Source organism: Diaporthe citri (assembly GCF_014595645.1).
Source record: "Diaporthe citri strain NFHF-8-4 chromosome Unknown scaffold_1, whole genome shotgun sequence".
Lineage (NCBI taxonomy): Eukaryota > Fungi > Ascomycota > Sordariomycetes > Diaporthales > Diaporthaceae > Diaporthe > Diaporthe citri.
The window spans coordinates 8,596,317-8,618,678 of NW_025064846.1; the positions used below are offsets into that span (position 1 = coordinate 8,596,317).

Consider the following 22,362-nt stretch of genomic DNA (forward strand, 5'->3'; position numbering starts at 1 on the left):
GTTTCGATTCCCACGCCCTGTCGTTGGAGTGCAAAAGGACATGGCATTAGCCCGCTCCATGGAGTCGGAAAGCAGCCCTTGTGTAACGTGAGAAGGTGCGCCTCCCCCCTCCACCTTCCTTTCTACACCTCCTTTCCACACCCTCCCGGCGGTCACCGGCGCCACGGACACGGTAGGCGGAACCCGGGACTTTTACCCGTGGGCACGGGGCGTCAGGGTTCTTTCGCGCCCCTTGTTCGCTCTTCGGCCCCCCTTGTCACCCGCTCACGCCGGGTCCCAGGAGATAGGCGAGGCGGTGCTTCTTGAGATCAGGGTGTTGTGCGCAGTGCCGCCCCCTGGCGGTTCGTCTGCGGCGCGGCGCCGCGATCACACCCACTTTTCTCGCCCCGGCACGCGCTGGCGGGATTTTCCTCTCATGTGTCGCTGTTGCAGTGGGCCGATGGGGCCTATTAATAAGAGGCACGGGAGTTGGGCCCCGGCGTTCGCGGCCAACGCTGGAGCTATGATCACCGAGACTGGTGCTGTTGGTGATCCCACCTCGCGTGATCGCACCGGATCTGGGCCTTTCCCCGGCGGGAAGCAGCTAGTAACCAACAGCAGTGCGGGTATATACCGTGTTCTTGGTAAGTAGAAAAACGAGGCTGGTTGGGTCTGTTGGTTGGGGCTTGGGGAAAATTAACCTCGCCGGTGCGTCCTTAAGCTCGTCTCTTCGTATCGTCTCTCAACAGTGCTCATTTGAAAATGGCCGTGCCCCAGTGACGAGTGTAGATGAGATCTGATAGCGAGGTCTGCACCATATGGATTGTGCCGGACATGTATCCGACCGTAGCTTTGAGGACTTGCAGGGGCCACTTTTCTTTTTTTGCAGCAGGGGTCTCATGACTATGATCTGCGACAAGATTTAGATATATCCCACCTGCCGCTATCTCCGCAACGAGCAAGCACGTTGGTGATGAAACGACAGGCTCCTGCAGCCAGGTCGTTGGAGATGAAACGAGCTGTATGTCTGCATTCATGCTGGCAATTCGGTAGCGCAGGATGGTTCGCAAGAATGGCTCCAATATTCCTTTTCCATATCGACCGGCGACGTCGGCAAAGACCATCGTGCTCAAGTACTCGGAAGCTGAATCATGGTTGCATCTTCCCATGTCTTCTTGACAGAGGTCAACAGATTCTTTCGATCGCAGGTGATCTACTTCCAGCCTGGGCTTGCCTCGGGATGGCCGAACCCGAATTGTCGAGGCTTGTGAGATGACGAGGCCGTCTAAATACAGCTGAGTTCACATAACTAAGCAATGCGCCACATGGACAGTGGGGATTTCATGTTGGCCTCCAGGGGTCAGATTGTGTCCCAATAACCATCGGCGTAGGCCTCAGCCCTGTCCGGTCAACCCGGTCGCCCCCGGTCGCTTGCCCGCGTGCGTAAGGGACGGGCCCGACAGCTTGGATGGGATTCACAGTGCTGTGGAAGATTGGATTTGCGCCCGTCACAGCGGAGTCGAACGCCGCGCCGGCTTGGCGCCCCGGTGCTGGTAGCGGCTGATGTTGCCAAATGAGGCAATTGGGGGTGGAGGTATGATGACCAACCGCGTGTTGTTGCAAGCTATCGGCTCGCGCTAGACTTAGCACCACCCAAAATACTGGCTGTTCTGCCTGTCATTTCGCATGAGCGCCTTGTCCGATGGAACTTTCAGGTCTTGGATTATGCTGGCCGTACTGGCCTTGCACACTGACCAGGATCACAAGGGTCACAGGCTGGATTGTGCTAGGTCTTTGAGATAGATCCTGACCTGCTGGACCAGGAGCAGACCTCGAGCCCCATGCCACCGCTAACGCCGTAAATCAGGCTGATTACCTGTTTTGCGACGCTGAGGATAGCTGTCGCGGTTGGGATGGGAGGTTGATGAGCTGAATGGGTACAGCCAAGAAATGACTGACCAAAGTCACAGCCACCATCTCATGGAAACATGATCATTGGTGCGTAGTTTTGGTCAATGGGCTTTCGAATGGCAGCAAACTTGCCCAACAGACCGAATCCTTCGGCACAGTCTAAAGCAAAAGGCTAACCCAAGTCAGAGGTCAGTATTTGTTGACTATGTTTGGCCCATTCAAAATTAGCCAGGAAAACGGCTGCAAGGGTCTCAGGATGTGGCGGGCCTTTCAAGGCGGACGGGCAGTTCCAACATGCCCAGTCATCGCATATGTCAGACGGAATGCAACGTACTGATGGAGAATGATGCCGTCTCCCTGTAGTCATCATATGACCAGTCCGAAAGGCGGTGTGAGCGGCGTGGTCCCGCTGCAGGGAAATAAGGCAAAATGTCTCGAACGCATTGTGATGATTGTATTCCGATCCCAACAGATTTTGCCGAGTTACATAGAGGGATGCCAATAGGATAACGTTACGATGTCGACTAGGTTAAGAAATGGTGCCCATCTAGGCACAAGCCCACCACCTGAGCCGCGAATGAAGCCGAGTCCAACGCTGAAAGTCGCGGTTGAAAAGACCATGACAAGGACGTCGGATTTGGGCGGGGTCCAACAAAGGGGCCGATTGTATAGAATTCGATAGCAGCTTTGCTACAGAGCTGGCCCAGATCCACGAGTGGGGTCCATGGAAAGGTGGAACAGATGGTGCGGGTGTTCCATGTTGCTGGGCCACCACGTCGCATTTCACCGACCCACACTGTGAAAGTGGACCGACCCAGGCACGGGCAGCGTCAAGATGAAGTCTTGACCAGATGCCGAAGGTGACACTCTCGGTCGCCGAATCTCAAATCTTCCGTTGTGTATGCGCAAGGCTAGGCTGTTCGGAGAGAGACCAGGATTGGTGACAGGAATGCTACTGTCTGACGCTGATACGCTTTACACCATGTTCAGGACACATTACCACCCTGTACGACATCTGTCCGTTCACAGAGTTCATCTGCGAATTTAGCTCCATGCAGTCGAGGTCAATGCAACGATGCTGTTGTTCACAAGCCGGCGCATTGCAGCCACTGGCAAGACTCTTGCTTGGCAGGACTGGCCTCGAATCGGATCTGGCTCTTCCAGAGTCGTACCGCACCAAGCGCGGCGCCTGTCGGCATAACGGAGAACTCCTTTGGCGGAACCCATTGCAGTGGCTGGGAGACGACCCCTCTTCACCGACTGATATTGGAGGATGGACTGCCGCGGAGGGGTGATGTTCGGGGGACACAAGGAACTGGTACGTTATTCCTGATTCAGGCAAATTAGGCGCTACTTTAGCGCACTGCATGATGATACGTTCCCGTTGTGTCGGTAACCAATCTGATTCGATCTTATTTCTGGAGAGGCCCACCCACTTTCCGCGAGCCCTGGCCCTCAGGTTTACCGCCAGGTTCTGTGGGCCGTCCACTCTGTTCACTGTGTGCACGGCACAGCCAAAGCCTTCCAACAGTCGCAGAATGTTGCAGCCTGGAGGGATTCGCTCCACGTGTTGAAACTGCTGACGCGGGGCTGGGTGGGACCAAAGCATACGCGAAACATCATCATCAACCAATGTGCACTGCCCAACCAACCCTGCTGAATTGGTCTGTTGGTTTGATCTGGATCTAGGCTTTCCCGGTGATGATCAGGCCGGAATGAAGTGCAACACGGAGCCCGTCAGCATAGCCTTGCTGCACTCGCTGATAACATTGCCACCAAAATGTGGCATCGCAACGGGGAATGATGATATCTTCGCTGTACAACGTTTGCTCCATCATGCCGAGATCATCCAGCCCTGACTGAGGGATATTTTTCATCAGACGAGTGTTGTTTCTTGAGCCAAACGAAGGCGGTGGCCCAGAAGCCTTGGAAGTGGACGAATGACCGAGCGGGCGTTGCCGTGTGTGGCTACACCAAGAACGCAACAAACAGTTGCATGTCGATGTGACGACGTTACTGCGGCCATTAGAGCACAAAGGATCTGCCATGATGGTTGTTCAAAATGCAGATGTGGCAAGACCTTGGTTGCTTGCCTGTGCTTGCTCGTGCTTGCCTCATGATGTCCAGCCTGCATCTGCAATTAAGCCTGCAGGAGTGGACAGGAAAGGAAATTAACGGGACACCTGACTGGAAGCAGAGGCGGCTCCAAGAGTCAGATTCATTACGGACGGCCCGAGTTCTCAGCAGGCCTAGGAGTCTGCCCTGCCGACCGGCCTCGTGTCTGCCCACGACAGATCCTGGACGATCCTGCCCGTCCCGAATAGCATCAGGGCTAGACTAGTACGTTCGTTCCGCTGCACCGATGCGATCTGAATGCTATTGCAAGATGTCGGCCAGAACCATGGTGAGTCTTGAAGGTCCTATTGTGCCGTGTAGCCCAATCCAGCCGGCCCGAAAGGCATCTCGAGGTGAGACGGGACACTCGCTCGGAAGATCAGGTCATATGCAGGCACTATTCGCCTGACGGCTGGTCTTTGTAGCAGCCAATGCTTTGTATGCGAGTAATATAGCCAGGAATACGACTCCGAACTGGGGGCGGAACTCATCGTGGTGCATTTCCGTTAAGACAACGCGTGTGATCCAAGGTGGAGTTAGTTCCACTGAGCGCGACATCTTCAGGAAGAACCTCGATGGCGACTGGTTGGGGACTCCTAGTGTGTGCCCCGGCAGACTCAGCAGCCTTTGGACCACTCGGGAGGGTTTATGATGCATAATTCGACCCGGGAGCGTGGTTCCAACCTTCTCTCAGGCCAATCCGGTCCATTGATCCCACACCAACCCCCCAGGCGCCACTCAAATAAAGCAGCGGGTCCCTGTGCGCCAGGAGATAACGCACAAGTATCTTGAGGTAGGTGAACATCGGCCAGGTCCGTTTTTAGAACACAAAGGATGGGGATGATCGAGGAGAAGACAAGAACAATTTGTACCGCAGGGTCAGCGTGAGCACAGAAACCTGAGCTCCTGGAAAATTGTTTCTCGTGGTATCAAGTCGACTCCACGCACGGGACCATCTCGAAGGCGCCCCAAAGGAACGGTGGATGTTATCGAAGCCCACTGAATAAATATCACCTGTACTAGATGAGTCGAGACATGTGCGCGGACGAGCACAGAGCAAATGGAGGCGAGGATGTCGAATTTTGCTGGTGGCAGCTGATGTCGATCATTTCGGAGGACCCAAGACAATGGATTTTGATCCCAGTCGAGATGGGATGTCCGTCATAATTTCTCCGGCCATGTAGATAGTGCTGTCAGCAGGTGTGTGGTGAGAGATGCGACTCGCCAGGAAGCAGACTATCGGCAAAGAGGAGAAGGTGTAATGCGGTGCAGGCCATGTGATGGCGGCGCCAACTCCAGAGCTAGACTGCATGCGGTCCGGCTTTGTGCTGCATTGACAACACAACAGGTCGGACATCGAGGATGGGTGCGTGCTGCGTGGTGTGATGCGATGCGATGCGATGCGAGGGAAGGAAGGAGGGAGATTGAGATTCATAGAGACGGCACTGGTAAGGCCCCAACATCGGCTGGGTGGGTGCACGGGCCAGAAAGAGCGCCGTAGCGGTACCGCGCTTGCGCTGCGGTGCGGTGGTGGTACAAGCAAGTTCAAAGCAAGTACAGGTACAGTAGATCACCTGGCAGATACCAGGTGCCGCGGTACTCCACAGTTGACTGAAATGTTGCGGCCCTGCCGTGGCGGACAGTGGATTTGATGTCGCCCTGGCCCATCCCTGAGCGCAGATCGGAGCCGTCGGACAGGCCTGAACGACAGGGACGATCCATGTCGTCGCTTCCCATTTCGTGCAACCTGGAATGCCCCTCTCCAACCACCTGGTCTGCGAGTGTTATTATCCCATCTACACCGCAGGCAGTACTTTCAGGTAGGCACGCGGGAGGTAGGTACCTCCAAGCCTGCAGGTATCTGTGTAGGTAGGTATGCAGGACGGTGCCCGCCGTCCTGTACGCTAATATGCACCTTTCATTGTGCTGTCTGCCAACTTGTTCGCACCTGCCAGCATTGCAGTTCCCCAGGGCCATGCTCGCTCCCCACCGCCCGGCATTCATCGCTCTGAAGGCAGGTTCATATCGCCCACCCACCCATTTCGCGTCCTCAGTGTACCTGGGTACTGAGGTACTTTGGATATCTGGGCACCTTGCCAAGGTTGGTGTGGCGGAGGTCCATCAACAACGACCAACGACCAACGACCAACACCAACAACCAACACCAACACCAACACCAATACTACCAGCCCTGAAGTCAACAGCGAAGCCAGCCCTCTTGCTGCCATTGAATATCTGATGATGGCGGCAGCTTGCTGATGGTCTCTTGTGTCTCGAGGTCCCACATCCACGACACGTTCCGTGCGCTACATTCCTGAGTTCTCGGGCACGCTGATTAACCAGCCATTGGAGTAGACTTGCGTAGAATCTGTGCTTCGTGTAGACAGACGGTGGTATCGGCACCAGCACCCGCCGCATTCTATTGTCCTGTCCTCGGCCGACACACTTCAGAACCCGGACCCGTCAGCACCTTGCGGCTTTGTGCCTCGTGCCTTGTGCCCCATGCGTTGGCTCTTTGTACCGTTACGTTACCCGTACCTGTGTCTCTCCTCTCTCTCTCTACTTCTGTGTGTTGTGTGTGTGTGTGTGTGTGTGTGTGTGTGTGTGTGTGTGTGTGTGCTCTCTCGGATCCCTCCCAGCTCCACTCCCTTAGTTTCTGGCTAGTGCAGTACGTAGTCTGGTATTGCTCGTGGGCGATGGGGTCTAATGTGACGCGAACGAGATTGACATCACACCCCGGGTGCGCACACGCATGTAGGTAACAGGACAGGGGCTTGGCCACTCATTCGTTGCCCGGCAGGGGTAGCCAGTGTTCTATAAAAATTTCCCGATTCTGCTACAACCTCATCCTTGCCCTGCCCTCGCCTCTCCACCGCTCACAAACACTGGACCCGCGCTCCCAGTGATGACTTAAGTCATCCGGGTCCACCTCACCTCACCTGGCCTTCTTCTGCTTCACCTTGACCTCTTATTCCGATCTGGCCCCTTCTGCGACCTGTCCTGTCCTCGCTGCTGTCCCGTCCCTTTTAGTTCTGTCCTGTCCTGTCCCGTCCTGCCCTCACCTGACTAGGTAGTTTCTGTCCCGATCTGTTGCCACAGCCTAGCCCACATCGCCGGCCGACGCTAGGACGACGGTTGAGTACCTACTTTGGCTTGTCTCTGCGGCGCCTCGCCCCAAACTCTAAACCTTTGGCCGCTTGTAAAGCTCCATCTACGATTCACAGACGTCTTGTCCACCGGCTCTGTTGTCTCAACGACACAATTACGGGTATCCAGCACCTCCAGGCTATTAGTCGACCCCACGTCACGCGCCACTATATAACAACTGCATCGGCCAGCCGCATGTCGGTTCCTGCGCAGCCTCGCTTTGCGCACCTGACTGCGTCTTGTCGATTTTCAAACCTCATAGCATTCCCTGAACCTGCAAGGTGAGTTTCAGTCTTTTGCATTCGTTCCTTTTCGTCGTCTTCCAGTGTGCCCCGTGGTCTTGTTTCTGTTACTTGGGTCTGTTGCGGGAATCGTGGGTCGCGTCTTCCTTCGGCCTCGATGTCTATCAGAGCACCGGCTCCCGTTGCCTCTCGGCGTACATAAACCCCGGTTGCTGGCTTTACCAAGCCCCTGCGCCTCCGAGGCTGCCTCTATGCCAGCTTTAGAGGTCCTGCACGACTCTGGATATTCTGTGGGGCAAGGGTTATCGTCCCCGAGCTCTTGCGCCTCGCCCTCACCCCTCCAAGGCTTGCCGCGAGCCTCTGACGTGCCACCCATCAACAGCGGTCTCGGGACAAAGCCTTGTTTCGTGTCACCTACTTCAAGGCTGGAGTGGATCAGGCTGGGCTGCTAGGGGGCGCTGCGAAGAGGTCGTCGAGGCTCCGGAGCTCCATAGCTCTCTCCAGGGCCACAAGCTACCCTGGCTGAGTTGGGCATAGCCAAGTCTGTGCTACCGGACGCTACTGTATCTCACCAGCATGCTGTCGTTTTTATTCCCATCCGCACTGCATGTGCCTGCCCGATCTGCGCACCTTGCATACCAGCACAAGGCGCATCGAATCGAAATCGACCAGGCTCCCCCCAATCCTCACAGGGGTCCAAGTCTAAATCTGTCTCGCCCTACGCGCCCTACTGCGAGGCTTCGCCCTTCCATCTCTCATACTCGTCCACCAAAATCCCCTTGCCCTCCCGTGCGCCTCAGCGTGCTCAGCCTCGACCGTTGACCTAGAGGATCTGCATTTCCCCTTCATCCTGCAACTCAGGACACGTATGCCTAGCATGTGCCAGGCTCCCTCGAACCGTGTCCACCTCAATTTCCTACTGCCCCAATCATAGATCGTCGTGTCTCTTCACCCGTCCTTCCCACCGACAAGCACTGATGCCATTGTGGCCACCGCTACCATTTGTCTCCCGGCTTTTCAGCTGTGGGAACACGATTCGGGCCAAGGCGCTTCGCTAACGGCGTCTCAGGAACATTTACGCTCGCCAAACTCCGCATCGCCAAATTGCAGGTCCGGGGGGCGCATAGCGTCTGTCCGTGGTCGACATGGCAACTAATGGGTATACGAATGGCCTGCCACAGGAAGCAGCAACTCTTGTCGTGCCTGGGAAGGGTCACTACGTAGAGAATGGGCGTCATTATCAGTTATGGCATCGCGGCCAGTACCCCTTCCCAATCGACGAAAGCGAGCTGGACCGACTGGACGCCATGCACAAGTTCGTTCTGGTTGCCCGGGGCTACCTACTGTACAGCCCTCACATCATTTTGGACAATATACCCAATCTGAAAATATTGGATCTCGGGTGTGGCACCGGAATGTGGGCTCTCGACATCGCAAAGAAATTCTTCAACGGCAGCTCACTCGTCCACGGCGTCGACTTGTCAACGCAAATGCAGGCATCGGAGATCTTCCCAAACAACGATTTCAGAGCCATGGATATCGAGGAGCCATGGGCCTCCTTCCTTGAGGAGAGTTCCTACCATCTGATCCACGCCCGGATGCTTGCTGGAAGCATACACTTCGACTCATGGCCACGAGTCTACGGCGAGGTTTTCAGGTAGGCACCTCTCACTATAAAGGTCCAAATGACACACTGACATTTGAAAGTCACCTGGTCCCTGGCAGCGGCTGGCTAGAACAAGTCGAGGTGGACTGGTACCCTTGCAATGATGATGGGCCAGTGTCAGACCATCTCAAGTTCTGGGCCGACGAGTTGCACAGTGCAATGGACCTAATGAAACGCCCTCTGAGGGTTGACCCCCACAGAACCCAGCAAATGCTCGCGGACGCAGGATTTGTCGACATCAAGCAGGAGGTCATTCGCTTGCCTGTCAACGGAGGTTCCCTTGACCCGTTCGAGATCGACGTTGGCAGGTGGTTCAACCTGAGCCTCCACAAGAGCTTCATGGGCCTCAGCATGGCTCCTTTGTACCGGGCCAAGAACTGGAGGCCGGAAGATATTGAGCGGCTCGAGAGAGACGTCCTCGATGAGATCGCTGAGCGCAGCAACCGGGCATACTGCAAGCTGTAAGTCATGCCAGAAGTTGGAAATTCCAGCCATCAGGACCCTCAGCACCTAACCTTCGAGTAGGTATATCTGGACAGCAAGGAGACCCCCACATCACATCCCGCGATGAAGTGCTCGCAACATTCGCTGTTCAGAGAGCAAGCAATGTTCTCGTGCTTTACAGAGAGCTTCAAACAGGAACGAGTTTTGTTATTCCCCTCAATCAGCCTCCCGGATGAGAAACAGCACATGGTAGCATGTGGCTGCAGCATAGTTCCTCTCCCTGCAGGGTTCGAGGACCATGCAGGCTATGCAGGCCACCGTGGCCACCGCGGCCGCGGCCGCCAGCCACCACACCTGTAGCCTCACAGGGGTAGTGGACCGCAAGAATCAAACACACGTTCACCAATGATTTGACGCGCGGTTCTATTTGTTTACAAGACCAATGCGCGGCAATCGATTCATGCGCGGTCTTGTGGGCTTTAGACGTCAGTAAACCCCCACCGGCAATCTCCAGAACCGGAAATCTCTGTTTGTCGCGCCGCAGAATCTTACTTCGGTGTGCAGCATCAGCAGAAACAACCATCGACTGCAGCCAAACCTCGCCTGCTATGGGAAATGAATGACTCGATTTCCGGCATGGGCCTCAGCTCTCTCCCTGTCCCCGCCTTCACTTTTGTCAGAAACGAAGTCATTGGCGTTACCCTTTCCTTTTGCTAAGGCGTCTTGGCTGCCTCTTTTTGGTTGGTGGTACTCAATGCAAACAGATATGGGGGCTCACTGCGAGAAGCCTCAGATATCTGTTTTACTACTACTATAGATTGGGCACAGGCGTTTCTGCTGTTGGTACTTCAGGCATGCATTAGATGGGCTACAATGGTGCGTCACAAAGGGCAGGAGGTTTAGGACAAGGCTTTTTGATCATCAGGTCATTGTTGTTTTGATGGTCTCTATTGTTATTTCCATGATGGTCATTGCAATCGAAGCTCTGGTCTCGGCTTGGGTCACTCTCCAGGCTCCAAGATTCGAGTTTGTTGGTTCTACTTCTAAACAATCCACCATAGGAATTCTCCCGCGAGATCCCTGTTCATGGGCCTCACATCCGGCCTTGCACCGTGACAAACACGATGTTGCCCACAGGCGTGCCGTCGTGCCGCCGTCGCCCTCCCTTCTCTGACCATCCCATCACCCATCCATGCGCTGATACTGGGACAGGCTCTAGATGCTATGGAAAAGGTGTTGCCTTTTTCAGGGATGTTCCGCTTCTCGAATGGACGGTACGGATCCTGTGGTTCTCGTCAGAGCAATACAGAGGAACACGGCCCGAGTTGACCAGCTGCTCCAACTGTGACAGACTTGGGGGCACAACTGGACTCGCCTAATATAGACGCCTCACGCCATTCGGGCTGGCGATCTGGCCGGATGTTTAGGTCTATCCGGATGCCCGTCGTTGATGGAGTACTATGTGGCCGAACGAGCACCACTCATTCAAAGGCCGAACCACCAACAGCCAACAGCATAATGCGAGACATACACTCGGACGCCAAATCAGGAAGGAGTCGCCAGTTATGAGCAGGCGAGGACCTGGAATTCCGACCCAACGCTTGTTCAGATGTCCAGTTCGTTACCATTATGGGTCCTCATGATGCAGATTGATGGTGAAGGCCGAACCAGCAATCCACTCCCCATACATCAAGCACATTGTCGCGTATAGTCCACTAAGCTTCCTCCCAGAATCAATAAACCGCATGCAGCAAGGAGACCCACAGCCACGCATACGCGATGGGATTATCAGGCGCTGCCCGATCACTGTGCGACCGCCCAGCCTACCATCCTTGTTGACCTGTGTCCTCGCTCCGTTCGAGAAGCTTGCCTGGTTAGGTGGATACCACCGAGGCTGTTTTCCTCGACCAGGAAACAAGGTTCTGTGCAAGGGTAGACAGGCCTTCCTCGTCACGCATCGGCCAAGCAACATGTGTTCACGCAGATGCAGACGCAGCATGTATGCACACATGCACGCACTTGGTCAAGGAGGCATCTCAAGAGTATCGCATGAACGCATACATACAGACACTCACGTACACGCACACACATTGCGGACGACATCACGACACCGACCAACTGCATCCAGAGCGCCCATCCAGAGGAGCCCACGTATTGGCCTTCCTGCAGGTGTTCACCTCCGAGCTGGTCATATGATATCCAGCCGAGAATAGCAACGTTGATAAGTAAGAGGCAAACGCCGTCTGTGTGACATCCTGCGCCTACACCTTGCCCCTGGGGTCCGCTCCCCTCCCTCCTTCTCGGGCTGGCCCTTGCTCTCACTCTCTTTTCTTCGGCTCCTCCCCACCCGCCCTTCGACGACGACGTTCTGCCAGCACATCGCCAGGACGCACCGTGCCTAAGCGACCGTTGAATGTCACCCCAGATGCGAACCTGGTGACACTGGCTCATGAGGAACCCCTCTCGCGTTCACGAACCAGCACCTTCCAGACTGCGGGCGGCCGGGTCACTCCATCTCCACCAAGGAATCCTGACCCGGCCAGATGGGCGTGTGCGGTCCACGGATACCGGCGTCCTCCCACCTCCTTCCTGTTCCGCTAGAGACGGGGCTCTCCTCACGTCCTTCCTTCCTTCCCCCTCCTGCCTACCTGTCGTGTCTGCCTTGTGGCCTTCTCCTTCCCGGTTCATGCGATGCCATGCAGCCCAGTGGAACTCTCTTCACGCCCACCTGATTCAAGGGCCTACATGTGCTGCGTCTCCCCGCCCACTCCCAACTAGGCGGCTCAATGCCCGAGGGAGTAATCTGCCTTGCCATCAGGGCTGGATCCGGTAAGGTGCGGCGTGGTGAGTGGCTGGCTGTGCGGGTGATGTTGATGTCACCACTTTCTTCCTGCCGCTTCCTACTCTCTCTCGGGCATGTGGTGATGCCTACGGAGTATCTGGTACACGGCTGTGAGCAACCAAGTCAGTACTGATTCATTTCTTGCGTGATTATAAATCGGTACCGGTATCTGCCAACACATTACAGACGTGGCATCTGTCTATCTATCCGCTCGCCGATGTGTGTGTGCCCTTGGTGCCTAGCAACAGTGAGTGGTAGACCCATAGATCGGCCGCCCGATTCCATGGCATGGGCATCGCACCATGCGAGAGCAAAACCAACAGCCCGCTGCGATGGCACATGGAGCAGCGCACCTCGTAAAACAACCAACCGAGAGCAGCGGCGAGGCGGCGAGGATAGGCATAGACTGCTGTTGATGGACTTGGAAAACTGTGACGCCCACCCGCCGTTAAGGCCGGTTCCTCATGCGTGTTGGCAGGCTGAAGAGGGCAGAGCCGCGGCCAGGATCTGACCGATTGCAAGCCCCCGACCACACTGCAGCTTGATGTGACATTGGTGGTACATGAATACAAAAGAGAAATGTATGTTGCCTCCCCCCTGTCCACAAGAAAGATATACAAGAAGGGTAAGGTAGATACACTTGCACATCCCCCCACCCCTTCGTGAGCTTTTGCCAGAAAGAGAACAAGACGCAGCACTGCGTTCCACCGCGTCTGCAGCAAGACCCGCGTTGGGACGGGCAGAGCATGCGTGTGTCGTCAGCAAAGGGAAAGATCTGGAAGCTGTGTCAAGGCTACTTTCCTTCATCCCCGTAATGCGAACCGCCGTCTATTCCTGATTCTCTATAGCTGGTCAGGTCAACCAGGCACCCCCAATCCTTTTGCAATCGCCCAAGGAACCACCCATCTTCACACACGCACACACACAGAAATACACACACACGCACAAGCACATGACAAGGTTTGTCCAGCTGTGTCGTGCCCTGTCTTGCCACACGTCGATTACTGCAGGCCATCACCGCGAAGTACCAAGACTTCCGTACCTACTCAACACACCCCAGAGAAACATCCCCTGTCAACGTCTCCGTCATACCACTCCCCCTTTACCTATCCCGGAAAAGGCGTCTAGTGGTGGCCGTGGCCGGTCTCTCCGTGGTACCCAATCAGCTTCCAGCGGCCGATGATCTCGCCCACGGTGAAGAAACCTAGCACCTCGGCAAGCAGCACGCCACCGCCGACGATCTGCGCCCTCGAGAGGTTCCGGACCTGCTGAACGGCCGAGGCCGGGGATGGGGCGCTGGCAGCGGTGCTAGAGGCGGACCGCAGTAGGGTCTGGGGGTTCTTGACGGCGTTGACCGCGCGGTTAAAGTAGCTCTGGACGGTGGTCAGGGAACTACATGATAGGCCGTGGTTAGCAGTTGAGTACCTCGGGTTTTCCACCTGAAAATCTATATGGCTAGCCCCTCCAAGAGGAGCTTGCTCACGGGTAAATGGAGAAAACAAGTAGCAGGGAACTCACGGTGGCTGCATCTTCTGGCCCTGGAAGACCAGCTTGCTCAGCTCGAGGCCGACTCTGCTGTAGTAGACGACGAAGGGGACCTGGCCTAAAAATCACGCAAACACAACCAACAGTTAGCGCAAATTCCATGCCGCGGGCGTCCCGCCCCTATGCAATCCCACATATCTCCCGGGAGTCTCCTGGACCCCTTTACTGCCCGACCTGGGGAGGGAAGCTGACGTACGCTCAACGAAGCCGACGAATCTCCCCGTGCGGCCGCCGACCTTTCCGAGCGCGCTGGCGGCACCCTTGGCGGCGCTGGCGGCGCCGGCGAGCGCGGGCCCGGCGGCGGAGGTGACGCGCGACAGGCCCTGGGCGGCCTTGGACTGGACGTTCTGGGCCGTCTCCTTGGCGGCGTCGGCGGCCTTCTTGGCCTGTGCGGAGGCGGCGTCGGTGGTCTGGAAGCGGCGGGCGGCGAAGCGGAGGTTCTGCCTCAGGAGAGGGCGGGCGACGACGGCGGACGACATTGTGTGCGTGGTGGACGGAGGCACGCTCTTGGGGGGTCCTGGTGGTGTTGGTCCGGTCCTGGCTGTGGGTTCCGAGAGCAGGTCAATTGGCGGGAGAGAGGCGGGCCAACCTGGTGTTCGTGGTCGAAAAGAGTGTTTCGTCGTGGGGGGTGGACTGGCTGGGGAGGCGAGTCGGATTGAAGGCCGTGGCGATGGAGGTTGAGAGCGCAGCTTTTGGATTACCGGCCACCCTGCTGCAGACTTGGAATCAGGGCCGGGCGAGGTGCGTGCTGCGAAAATTCCAATGGAGCTCGGAACAGAACGGACTGCCGATCCTGGCGAATCAGAGGCGTCCAATTCGGAGCTGCAGTGGGTCCTCTGGCTACGTAAGCAGCCGATGGGTACGTACCTTCCGGCCCAGGGGGAGCCTCTTTGATACTACAGTACAGAGATGGGCTTCTTGATATTGTTGCATGCCATCCATCTATCTGCAACAGGACAGACTCCAGACCTATGGCACTTACTTCCTTACACAGATTCTATCTCGAAATGTGCTTACCTAGGTCTTTGCCTTTTTCCCTTTTCCTTTCCCCCGACCTCTACTTCGAGTGCCAGCCGTCCCACTTGTCCCTTGCCTGTCCTCGTCAACAAAGTCATCATCACGATCGTTGTCATCCTCATCGTCATCACCGTCGCTCTCCAAGACAGCCGCCGCTCGAGCCTTGCGCTTTCGAGTCTTCCCTCCATTGCTCCCCCGGGAAGCATTCTCAGTTCCAATGACTGGTGTGCCCTCACCAGAGTTGTCTGGCTCTGCTGCTCCAGCCCCACTGACATTGGCTCGCAGTCGGTTCACCGCAGCCGCCATCCTCTTACTCCCTGCTTGCCTTTGCCTAGGCGCAAAGGCCTCCTTCGCACCAACGCCTACGCTGCCCTCAAAATACCTTGTAATGTTACTCTGCGTGCCTTCCATGTCCCTGCGGTTCAGATCCTTGATGACTGGCACGAGCACCTCGTCGGTCCGCTCTGGGCTCCATCCGATCGTCGCCATCAGGAACCGCCGCAGCCCCTCCAGGTCTGGCGCCCCCCATTGGAACTGCTCCGGGTTCTTATCAACGTCCGGGTGCAAGTAGGCGTCGTAGACAGCTGGACTGGGGAAGCTCGGGGGCAAGAAGAGCTTGGTGGCCTGGCTCTTGCGGAACTTCTTCCGGAACGCCGAGTGTGCATCGGCCTCCTTAGGCCGGTTGACATTCTGCTGCACCTCTGTCCACCATTCCTTGAACCCAGTCAGACCTTCCCGTCCCGGAAACTCCGAGAGGATCTCCACGGCCGTGACAGGCCCGATTCCTGGAAGACCTTCAGTGTAGTCGGACCCGAGGAGGTGCGCTATCGAGATGAGCTGGTTGCGGGAGAGCGATAGTTCCTTTTCAAGGTCGTCACACAGGTAGCACTCGACATACTTGTTGCTGTTGAACATGTTTTTGTAGACCCTCGTGCCGCCGAACAGGAAAATGTCAGAGTCGTCGGTGACAATACCATCGACGAGTCCGAGGTGTACCAGCTCGGCGCACTGAGCCTCTGCTTCCATCGGTGCTGTTATATATGGGATGCCGAACAAGCGCAGCAGGGCCTGGCACTCGGTCACCATGATTTGAGTCACCTCGTCGGCGTCACGCCTATCTTTCTTCTGTTGGGTCCGCAATGCCCGCAGCTCCCGCTCGTAGTCCTCCTGGTTCTGGTAGGCTGGCTTGTTGTTCAGCTGACTTGCAAATCGGGCGTGCTCTTCGGCCTCCTCAGCCATCTGTGCAAGAAGCTGTTCTTCCTCAGGGTCACTGAATTCCTCGTAGTCGCCGTCTGAGAATATACCGTCATCATCTGCTATGGCTGGGTCGGCCACTGGCCCGAGTCCTTCGATTCGCTCCTGCTGAGCTATTGGTGGTGTTGGAGGCGTAACATCTTTCAAGCCGAGTTCTTCGATTTGCGGCGGGTTTTTGGCTGGTGCAGGCGCCTCATCAACTTTGAGTTGCTTCTGCGGCAATTCAACGTCCTCAAATATTGTATCTTCGAGGTCATCTTCCTGCTGCCCTTGCTTCGGAGAGGACCCTACTGCATGGCTGTGTTGCGGCAACTCAACATTCTCAAACTCCATCTCAGATGACGGAGAACGACGTGGGTCCGTCTGGTCCTCACTAACCCTGTTCTCGCCCTCGCCATTCTGACTGATGACATCTCCTGGTTTTGCCTCCGAGCTTGCTGTCGATACACCTTCAGAAGTTTCATTATTAAGCGGTGGTAATGTGATCGTGAAACCAGTATTCGTGGTTGATGTCTCATTCGCGCCCGATCTCTCGAGGGTAGCAGACTTGATTGGCGGCGCATCCACAATTTCGAAGCCGTCGTCATCGTCATCAGACGATTCAATTTGGACTACTTCATTCCGTCGCTTCATTCGGAGGCGCTGTTCTTCCTCCGCTAGTCGCTGATCCTCCTCATTCACCTCGGTCTCGATACGTCGCTGCTTCTGCATGTTCTCCCGAATATCTGATTCGTCATTCACCATCCATGGAGGCAACGGTTGCGGTGCTTTGTCTGCACTAGTGTCTTTCTCGAAACCTCCCTCGAAATTCTCGTCTTCAAGGTGACCTGTATCTTCCGAGCCTGCCGGTCGAACTTTGTTACTCGAGGTATCGTCAGGCACTTCAATTTGAAAGCCACCCTCGGATTCGAAGATGTCTTTGAGAGTTTCATCTGGTTTGGCTTTAGGCTCGGGCTTCTTTTCGAATACCGAGTTCTTCCAATTCAGTTTCTCAAACGGTAGAGGCCCGTCGAAAGGATTCTTCACATTGAGTCGCATCGGCTCCGTTGGTTTAGGTTTCACTGCGGATTTCTTCTTCCTTGCGGCCCTCAACGCTGCTTGCAGGTCTTCTTCACTGTCGCTGTCGGCACTTTGCTTTCTCTTTGGGACAGCCGCATTGGCTCGATTGTTGATGATGTGAGCGACCATGCTACCGCTCGTGGACGCGATTGGCTTCGGCACTTCCACGGCTTTTTGCTTCCAGTCAGGTATTTCCACATTTTCAAATTGCTCATCTTCCTGGATCCCTTCCGCCTCCTTGCTGGCACCATGTTGGTTTCGCAGGGACATCTCGATTGCTCGTGCGACATCTTCATCTTCATCAGCCATGAGATCGTCCTCATCGTCCTGGGCCACAAATAAGTCATTGCTGGCTTCGTTTCCGTCTCCGAATAGTGACTCCGCGTCCTGATCGTCGTCTTGCAATCGTACTCTGTGACCTCGAATCTTCGGTAGACGATTGAGTCCTTCTATTGGCACATCCTCAAAGTCTTCGTCTTCATCCTCGTCCGCGTCTGCGCCTTCGTCCTTTGCTTCAAACTTGAAGTGCAATTTGTCGACATCAATCGGCTTGTGAGCTTCCCCCAAATCTTTCTCGGTGCTGACGACACCCAGTGCCCAGCCACCGTCGGCATTCTCGTTCCTCACCAGAATATACTCTCGATTCTTGTCACCAGCAACTCGTCCGCCACCTGTGACTGTCAAGTCGCCCACCATATTCATCTCAAACATGAGCCTCTGAGTGAGACGATTACGCTCTTGGACGCGCTCAACTTGAAACCTCGAGAAATCCATGCGGTTGGGAAACATGACTCCTAGCTGTTCTTTACTCAGTCCCATTCTGAGCCGACTGCGCAATCTTGCCGCGTTAAGGATGTTGTACCGATCTGCGGGTGGCAAGCTCTTGAAAAACTCGCCATCAAAATCGATTTTACTGAAGTCGTACAAGTTGACATCCTCACCGTTGTGGAACTGTCTCGCGTAGTCCTCCAGCTCCTCGACGCTCATGATCCGAGGGTCCTCCGGCTTGCCCATCTTTTCGATGCTGGTCTCAAGTTCCGGTAGGTGGTACTGATCCTGCCGAAAGAATTTCCTCTCCTTTTTGCGTTCCTCTTCCGGCTTGAAGGCCTCGTCGGCGTAGACCATATTGCTCATGTCGGGAAGCTCCTCGCCAGGGGCAGCCCCATCCTCCGGGCTGGCATTCCTGCGCCGCTGTCTCTCCTTGCGCTTCTCCTCCTCCTCCTGTGCGATCCTCTGCATCTGCACAGCAAGCAACTTACCGGCCGTACGCACTGCATCATCGCGTCTGCCTTCCCTGCGCCTGCGCCGCCCTTGCAGAGTGGCGCGCTTCAGGGCGGGGGCTCCACCGTCGAATACGAAGATGGGCTTGATGCCGAACCACAGAAGCTTGCATATCCTCCGGAAGAATCCTACGACATGGCTGTTGCGCAGGGCGTTTCCCTCCTTGTCGCGCACGGCTTTGAGGAACTGGTAGATCCAGATAGAAGCGTCTACGGCGAGTCGCTTGCGATTGAGTGTCGCGAGGTTGGTGGGCCGGGCACAAGGCTGTACGACTGTCCAAAGACCGTTGACTCCCATGGTGTCGGGTTCTCGGGCTTCAATGGATCGGATGTGGCGAAAGGAGTTGAGGGTGATCTGCGAAAGATCGGGATGAGGTGCCTACCTGGGATGGGCTGTGCATCCTCATCACTCCCATGATAGCTGCGCGTCTCAGAACACGACTGCAGTAATATCTACCAGCCGACAGAGAGGTGAAACGAGGTACGGAAAGTTCGGTCTGACTCCTTTCAAAACGGTCAGTCTTAGCCCAAGGGAACGAGAGGCGCACCCGGGCGCGTTCAGCTTGATAAGCGGCTTATCGCCCCACTGAAATGCCGTCATCACTCGCGAAGCATCCGCCCCGTCACGGGACGGGAGCGAAACGGACAAGGAGCTCCAGTGTTGTCTGTCCACCCCGAGCTGCAGCCCTTCGACCTCGACCGCGAAGGGTCCACCTGGCTGCCGAGGACCGGCCTCGACGACTCGACAGGCTCCACCCCGGGTCACAGCAGAGATCGACAACCACCAGTTCAAGCCACAAATTATAAGGAACTGATTCGGAGCTCACACTTTGGCGGCCTCAGAAGACAAGATGGACAAGGATGAGGCGCGAGGCTTCCTCGAGTCCCTGCTCAACAAGAAGCTGCGCATTCACACGACAGACGAGCGCATGTTCTGGGGCGAATTCAAGTGCACCGACCCAGTAGGCTACGTTCCCTCGCTCTTGTCTGCCAGCGCGGCGAGGTCACCGAGCTGAGTCGTTGTAGGACCGCAACATAGTTCTAGCACACACCTACGAGTACCGCCAGCCGTCCCCAGAACAGCGAGCCAAAGCAGCAGCCGCCTCCAACGCCGACGCCACCACCATCAAGATGGAGCTTACCCACCGCTACCTCGGACTTGTCGTCGTGCCCGGAGAGCACATCGCACGTATCGAGAAGGAAGACTTCGCCAGCCAGGTGAAGAAGGAGTGAGGACCAATTCACCTGGTCAACAGAAAATAGCAATAGAGAACTTCAGTCTCTCAAATGAGTTCCGGGAGCGTGGGCCGACGATTCTCACGCGATCATGATTGCAGAGTCAGGGTGGACATCACTAAACACTCAAGCAAGAAGATAATTATTACTCGCTCTGTGTATCCATCCGAATCAGCACGATGCGCCGGTTATGGAGAAACGGGTGACGTGAACGAGACTATGTTCCGTCCCATGCGCATGCATTCAACCCATTGCCCTCTGATGAGGGGGCAGCCGTGGGATGCGCGTGGGGAAGCTACGAGGGGATGCTTTGAGCGAGCAATTGTACGGAGCAGGACCTTGGTCTTGACGCAGTTGAGGCTGTGCTTACATTCAGAACTACGCTCAGGACCCTGATTGATGGTTCTTTGGGTCTTCTAAACAGCTCCTACCGGCAGGCGAGCAGAGGCCGGTGGGGATCTCAACTCGAAACATGACAAAAGAAGTATCTGCGTCCTTGATGTGAGGGGTGAGCATCTGGCCGAAGGATGTCAGTCGAAATTGGGAAGACAGGAAGAGACTCCTTTTGGGCGGAGGAGTCGTGAGGGTTAGCTAGGACGTTCTAGGTGCTACCGGTGTCCCCAACCACCTTGCTATATCCAAGCATACGGGTGATGCGGACCGCTACTAGTTTGCCGTAATTTGCGGGCAACAAAGTAGTCATGTGCATATGTTCGCGCCTCAATTGATGCTCAGATGTCTGAAAATTTTCATTTTAGAAATTGGGTTGGACTTGCATTTGCGCTGAAAAGGTGATACGGAAGCAATTATGAAGTGAACCAAAACCACGCCCCGCCGTGATATTTCCGCCTGCAATCCCCGTGTTTTCCTAGCGCCTTCCTTCATGTATATCCCAAGTTGAAGACCACAAGTCGTCTGAGCCCCAGTCCACAACGCGTTGGCAATTAATAAGTCGCGTCATTATAAACATTACACTGTAGATCGTGGCCTGGCCGAACTCTGTCAGTCAGATTAAGCAGCAACAGCCTCCTGGGTGCGGCCACGGTGCTCCCCGTTCAAGCCGTTCTCGCTTTCCAACAGATCATCCTCTTCCTCTTCCTCCTCCTCCTCCTCCTCATCGTCATACTCGCCCTTATGCTGTCCGGCCGGCACCCACGAGTCGCGGTCATTAAGCGGGACATCCTGGGTGGACAGGTCATGGCCTTCCGATCTGGCCTTGATGTTGTTGCGGCGGCGGGTTGACAGCGTTCGGGCTCGGGTCGACAGCTTGGAGGAGACAGCAGCCTTCTGTGTGACCCAGTTGGTCAGGGCATCCTCGCAGTCCTGGATGATGGCTTTGCTGGCCTCGTATCCATCGTAGGCGGCACGGGTCTCCCCAGGCGTCACGGGCGTGTCATCGATGAGCTCGAGAAGATGCTTTCCGTACCCGGCGATGATGGCCACTTTTTCGCAGTGCTCCCGCAGGGCGTCGAACTGGTACGTGTATGCAGCCTTGATCTTCTCCCGCGTGATGTTGGACAGCTGCGCTTCGGCGACCAGGGACTCTGCTTCGGCGCGGACGAGTTCTTGCTCGAGGACGACAATTTTGGGGGAGTTGGGCTCCTTGTATTTCAGCTGCGCGATCTGATCGGTGATTTTCTGCTTGCGGTCTCTGCTCGGCTGCACCGAGGCCTCTATGTTTCGGATGCTCTTGATGGTGACGCGGTACTGGTCGTAACGGTCGACATACTGGTCCTCGAGCTCGCCAATTTCGTAGAGTAGAACGCCAAGCTTGTCTGTGACGTCCGAGACATCCTCGTCGCAAGCCTCACCCCAGATGGAGAGTTGTTGCTACGACCCACGTTAGAAGAAACCGGGATATCCAGCATGGTGGCTTGACACGTACGGCAACTTCCATGCGCTCCTTTGCGACTGTTTCCAGGCTGCGCATGACATTCTTCTCCATCTTGACCAGTTGCGACAGCTTCTTAGCTAGGTCCGGGCCGAAGGCGCCCGCCGTCTTTCCTCGGAGAGCATGGCCTATGTTGCCGGTTAACTGACACTTTCTTTTGTTGTGCGCAGCGCGATACAATCGCTGGGGGTTGGTACGTACCGAAGCCGCCACGGCCGAAGAGACGGCCTGACTTGGTGCTCGAGGTTGGTGGCGGAGGATTCTGGTGATGGGGCTGATCAGGCTACAATCCCTGGTAGTGCGACCGTCCTGGGACTCACCTGGATCTGAGACGCAGTGGGCGCCCTCGTCTGGCGCATAGAATAGGTGCGATGCATGTTGAGCGTCTCCCGTGGTATCAATAAGGGAGGAAGGTGTTGCTGGCAGAGGTCGGTGGGTGGGTCGAGGACAAGCGGTGGGTATGGATGTTGATGATTGGCGTCACGAGAAAGCTCACAGGTAGGCTTGTAAGTCCACGTGGGCCGTCCCGGAGAAGATACGATTGCGGTAGTAGCAAAGCAGGGGGTTGGACAAAATGGGGGAGACTCGGGAGTAAATAGTGGAGGTGAAAGGGACGGAGGCGAAGATCAGCCAGGAGGTCGAGGCCGAGATGGCAATGGTAATTCGTTCGCGGACAATGGCAAAGCTGAAGACCCCTGAGAGTCCGGGAGAGACGGGCGACGTCATAACCGGAG

General features: G+C 55.9%; 6 protein-coding genes across 6 annotated transcripts; 2 read left to right on the forward strand and 4 right to left on the reverse strand.

The window, feature by feature from the left end:
* Window positions 1-731: 731 nt before the first annotated feature.
* On the reverse strand, window positions 732-1,103 carry INS49_002213 (uncharacterized protein; the record flags this gene model as incomplete). Its single annotated transcript, XM_043163027.1, has 1 exon — window positions 732-1,103. One exon carries the CDS (start codon window positions 1,101-1,103, stop codon window positions 732-734), a length of 372 nt encoding a protein of 123 aa, XP_043031533.1.
* Window positions 1,104-8,539: 7,436 nt separating this feature from the next.
* INS49_002214 (uncharacterized protein) lies at window positions 8,540-9,525 on the forward strand (the record flags this gene model as incomplete). Its single annotated transcript, XM_043163028.1, has 2 exons — window positions 8,540-9,051; window positions 9,261-9,525. The coding sequence occupies 2 exons, from the start codon at window positions 8,540-8,542 to the stop codon at window positions 9,523-9,525; spliced, it is 777 nt and encodes a 258-aa protein (XP_043031534.1).
* A 3,945-nt stretch (window positions 9,526-13,470) lies between these two features.
* On the reverse strand, window positions 13,471-14,370 carry INS49_002215 (uncharacterized protein; the record flags this gene model as incomplete). Its single annotated transcript, XM_043163029.1, has 3 exons — window positions 13,471-13,738; window positions 13,865-13,949; window positions 14,088-14,370. 3 exons carry the CDS (start codon window positions 14,368-14,370, stop codon window positions 13,471-13,473), a joined length of 636 nt encoding a protein of 211 aa, XP_043031535.1.
* A 538-nt stretch (window positions 14,371-14,908) lies between these two features.
* Window positions 14,909-18,799, reverse strand: INS49_002216 (uncharacterized protein; the record flags this gene model as incomplete). Its single annotated transcript, XM_043163030.1, has 1 exon — window positions 14,909-18,799. One exon carries the CDS (start codon window positions 18,797-18,799, stop codon window positions 14,909-14,911), a length of 3,891 nt encoding a protein of 1,296 aa, XP_043031536.1.
* A 553-nt stretch (window positions 18,800-19,352) lies between these two features.
* INS49_002217 (uncharacterized protein) lies at window positions 19,353-19,734 on the forward strand (the record flags this gene model as incomplete). Its single annotated transcript, XM_043163031.1, has 2 exons — window positions 19,353-19,463; window positions 19,528-19,734. The coding sequence occupies 2 exons, from the start codon at window positions 19,353-19,355 to the stop codon at window positions 19,732-19,734; spliced, it is 318 nt and encodes a 105-aa protein (XP_043031537.1).
* A 1,014-nt stretch (window positions 19,735-20,748) lies between these two features.
* Window positions 20,749-22,005, reverse strand: INS49_002218 (uncharacterized protein; the record flags this gene model as incomplete). Its single annotated transcript, XM_043163032.1, has 4 exons — window positions 20,749-21,567; window positions 21,623-21,756; window positions 21,830-21,890; window positions 21,949-22,005. 4 exons carry the CDS (start codon window positions 22,003-22,005, stop codon window positions 20,749-20,751), a joined length of 1,071 nt encoding a protein of 356 aa, XP_043031538.1.
* Between the last annotated feature and the right edge of the window lie 357 nt (window positions 22,006-22,362).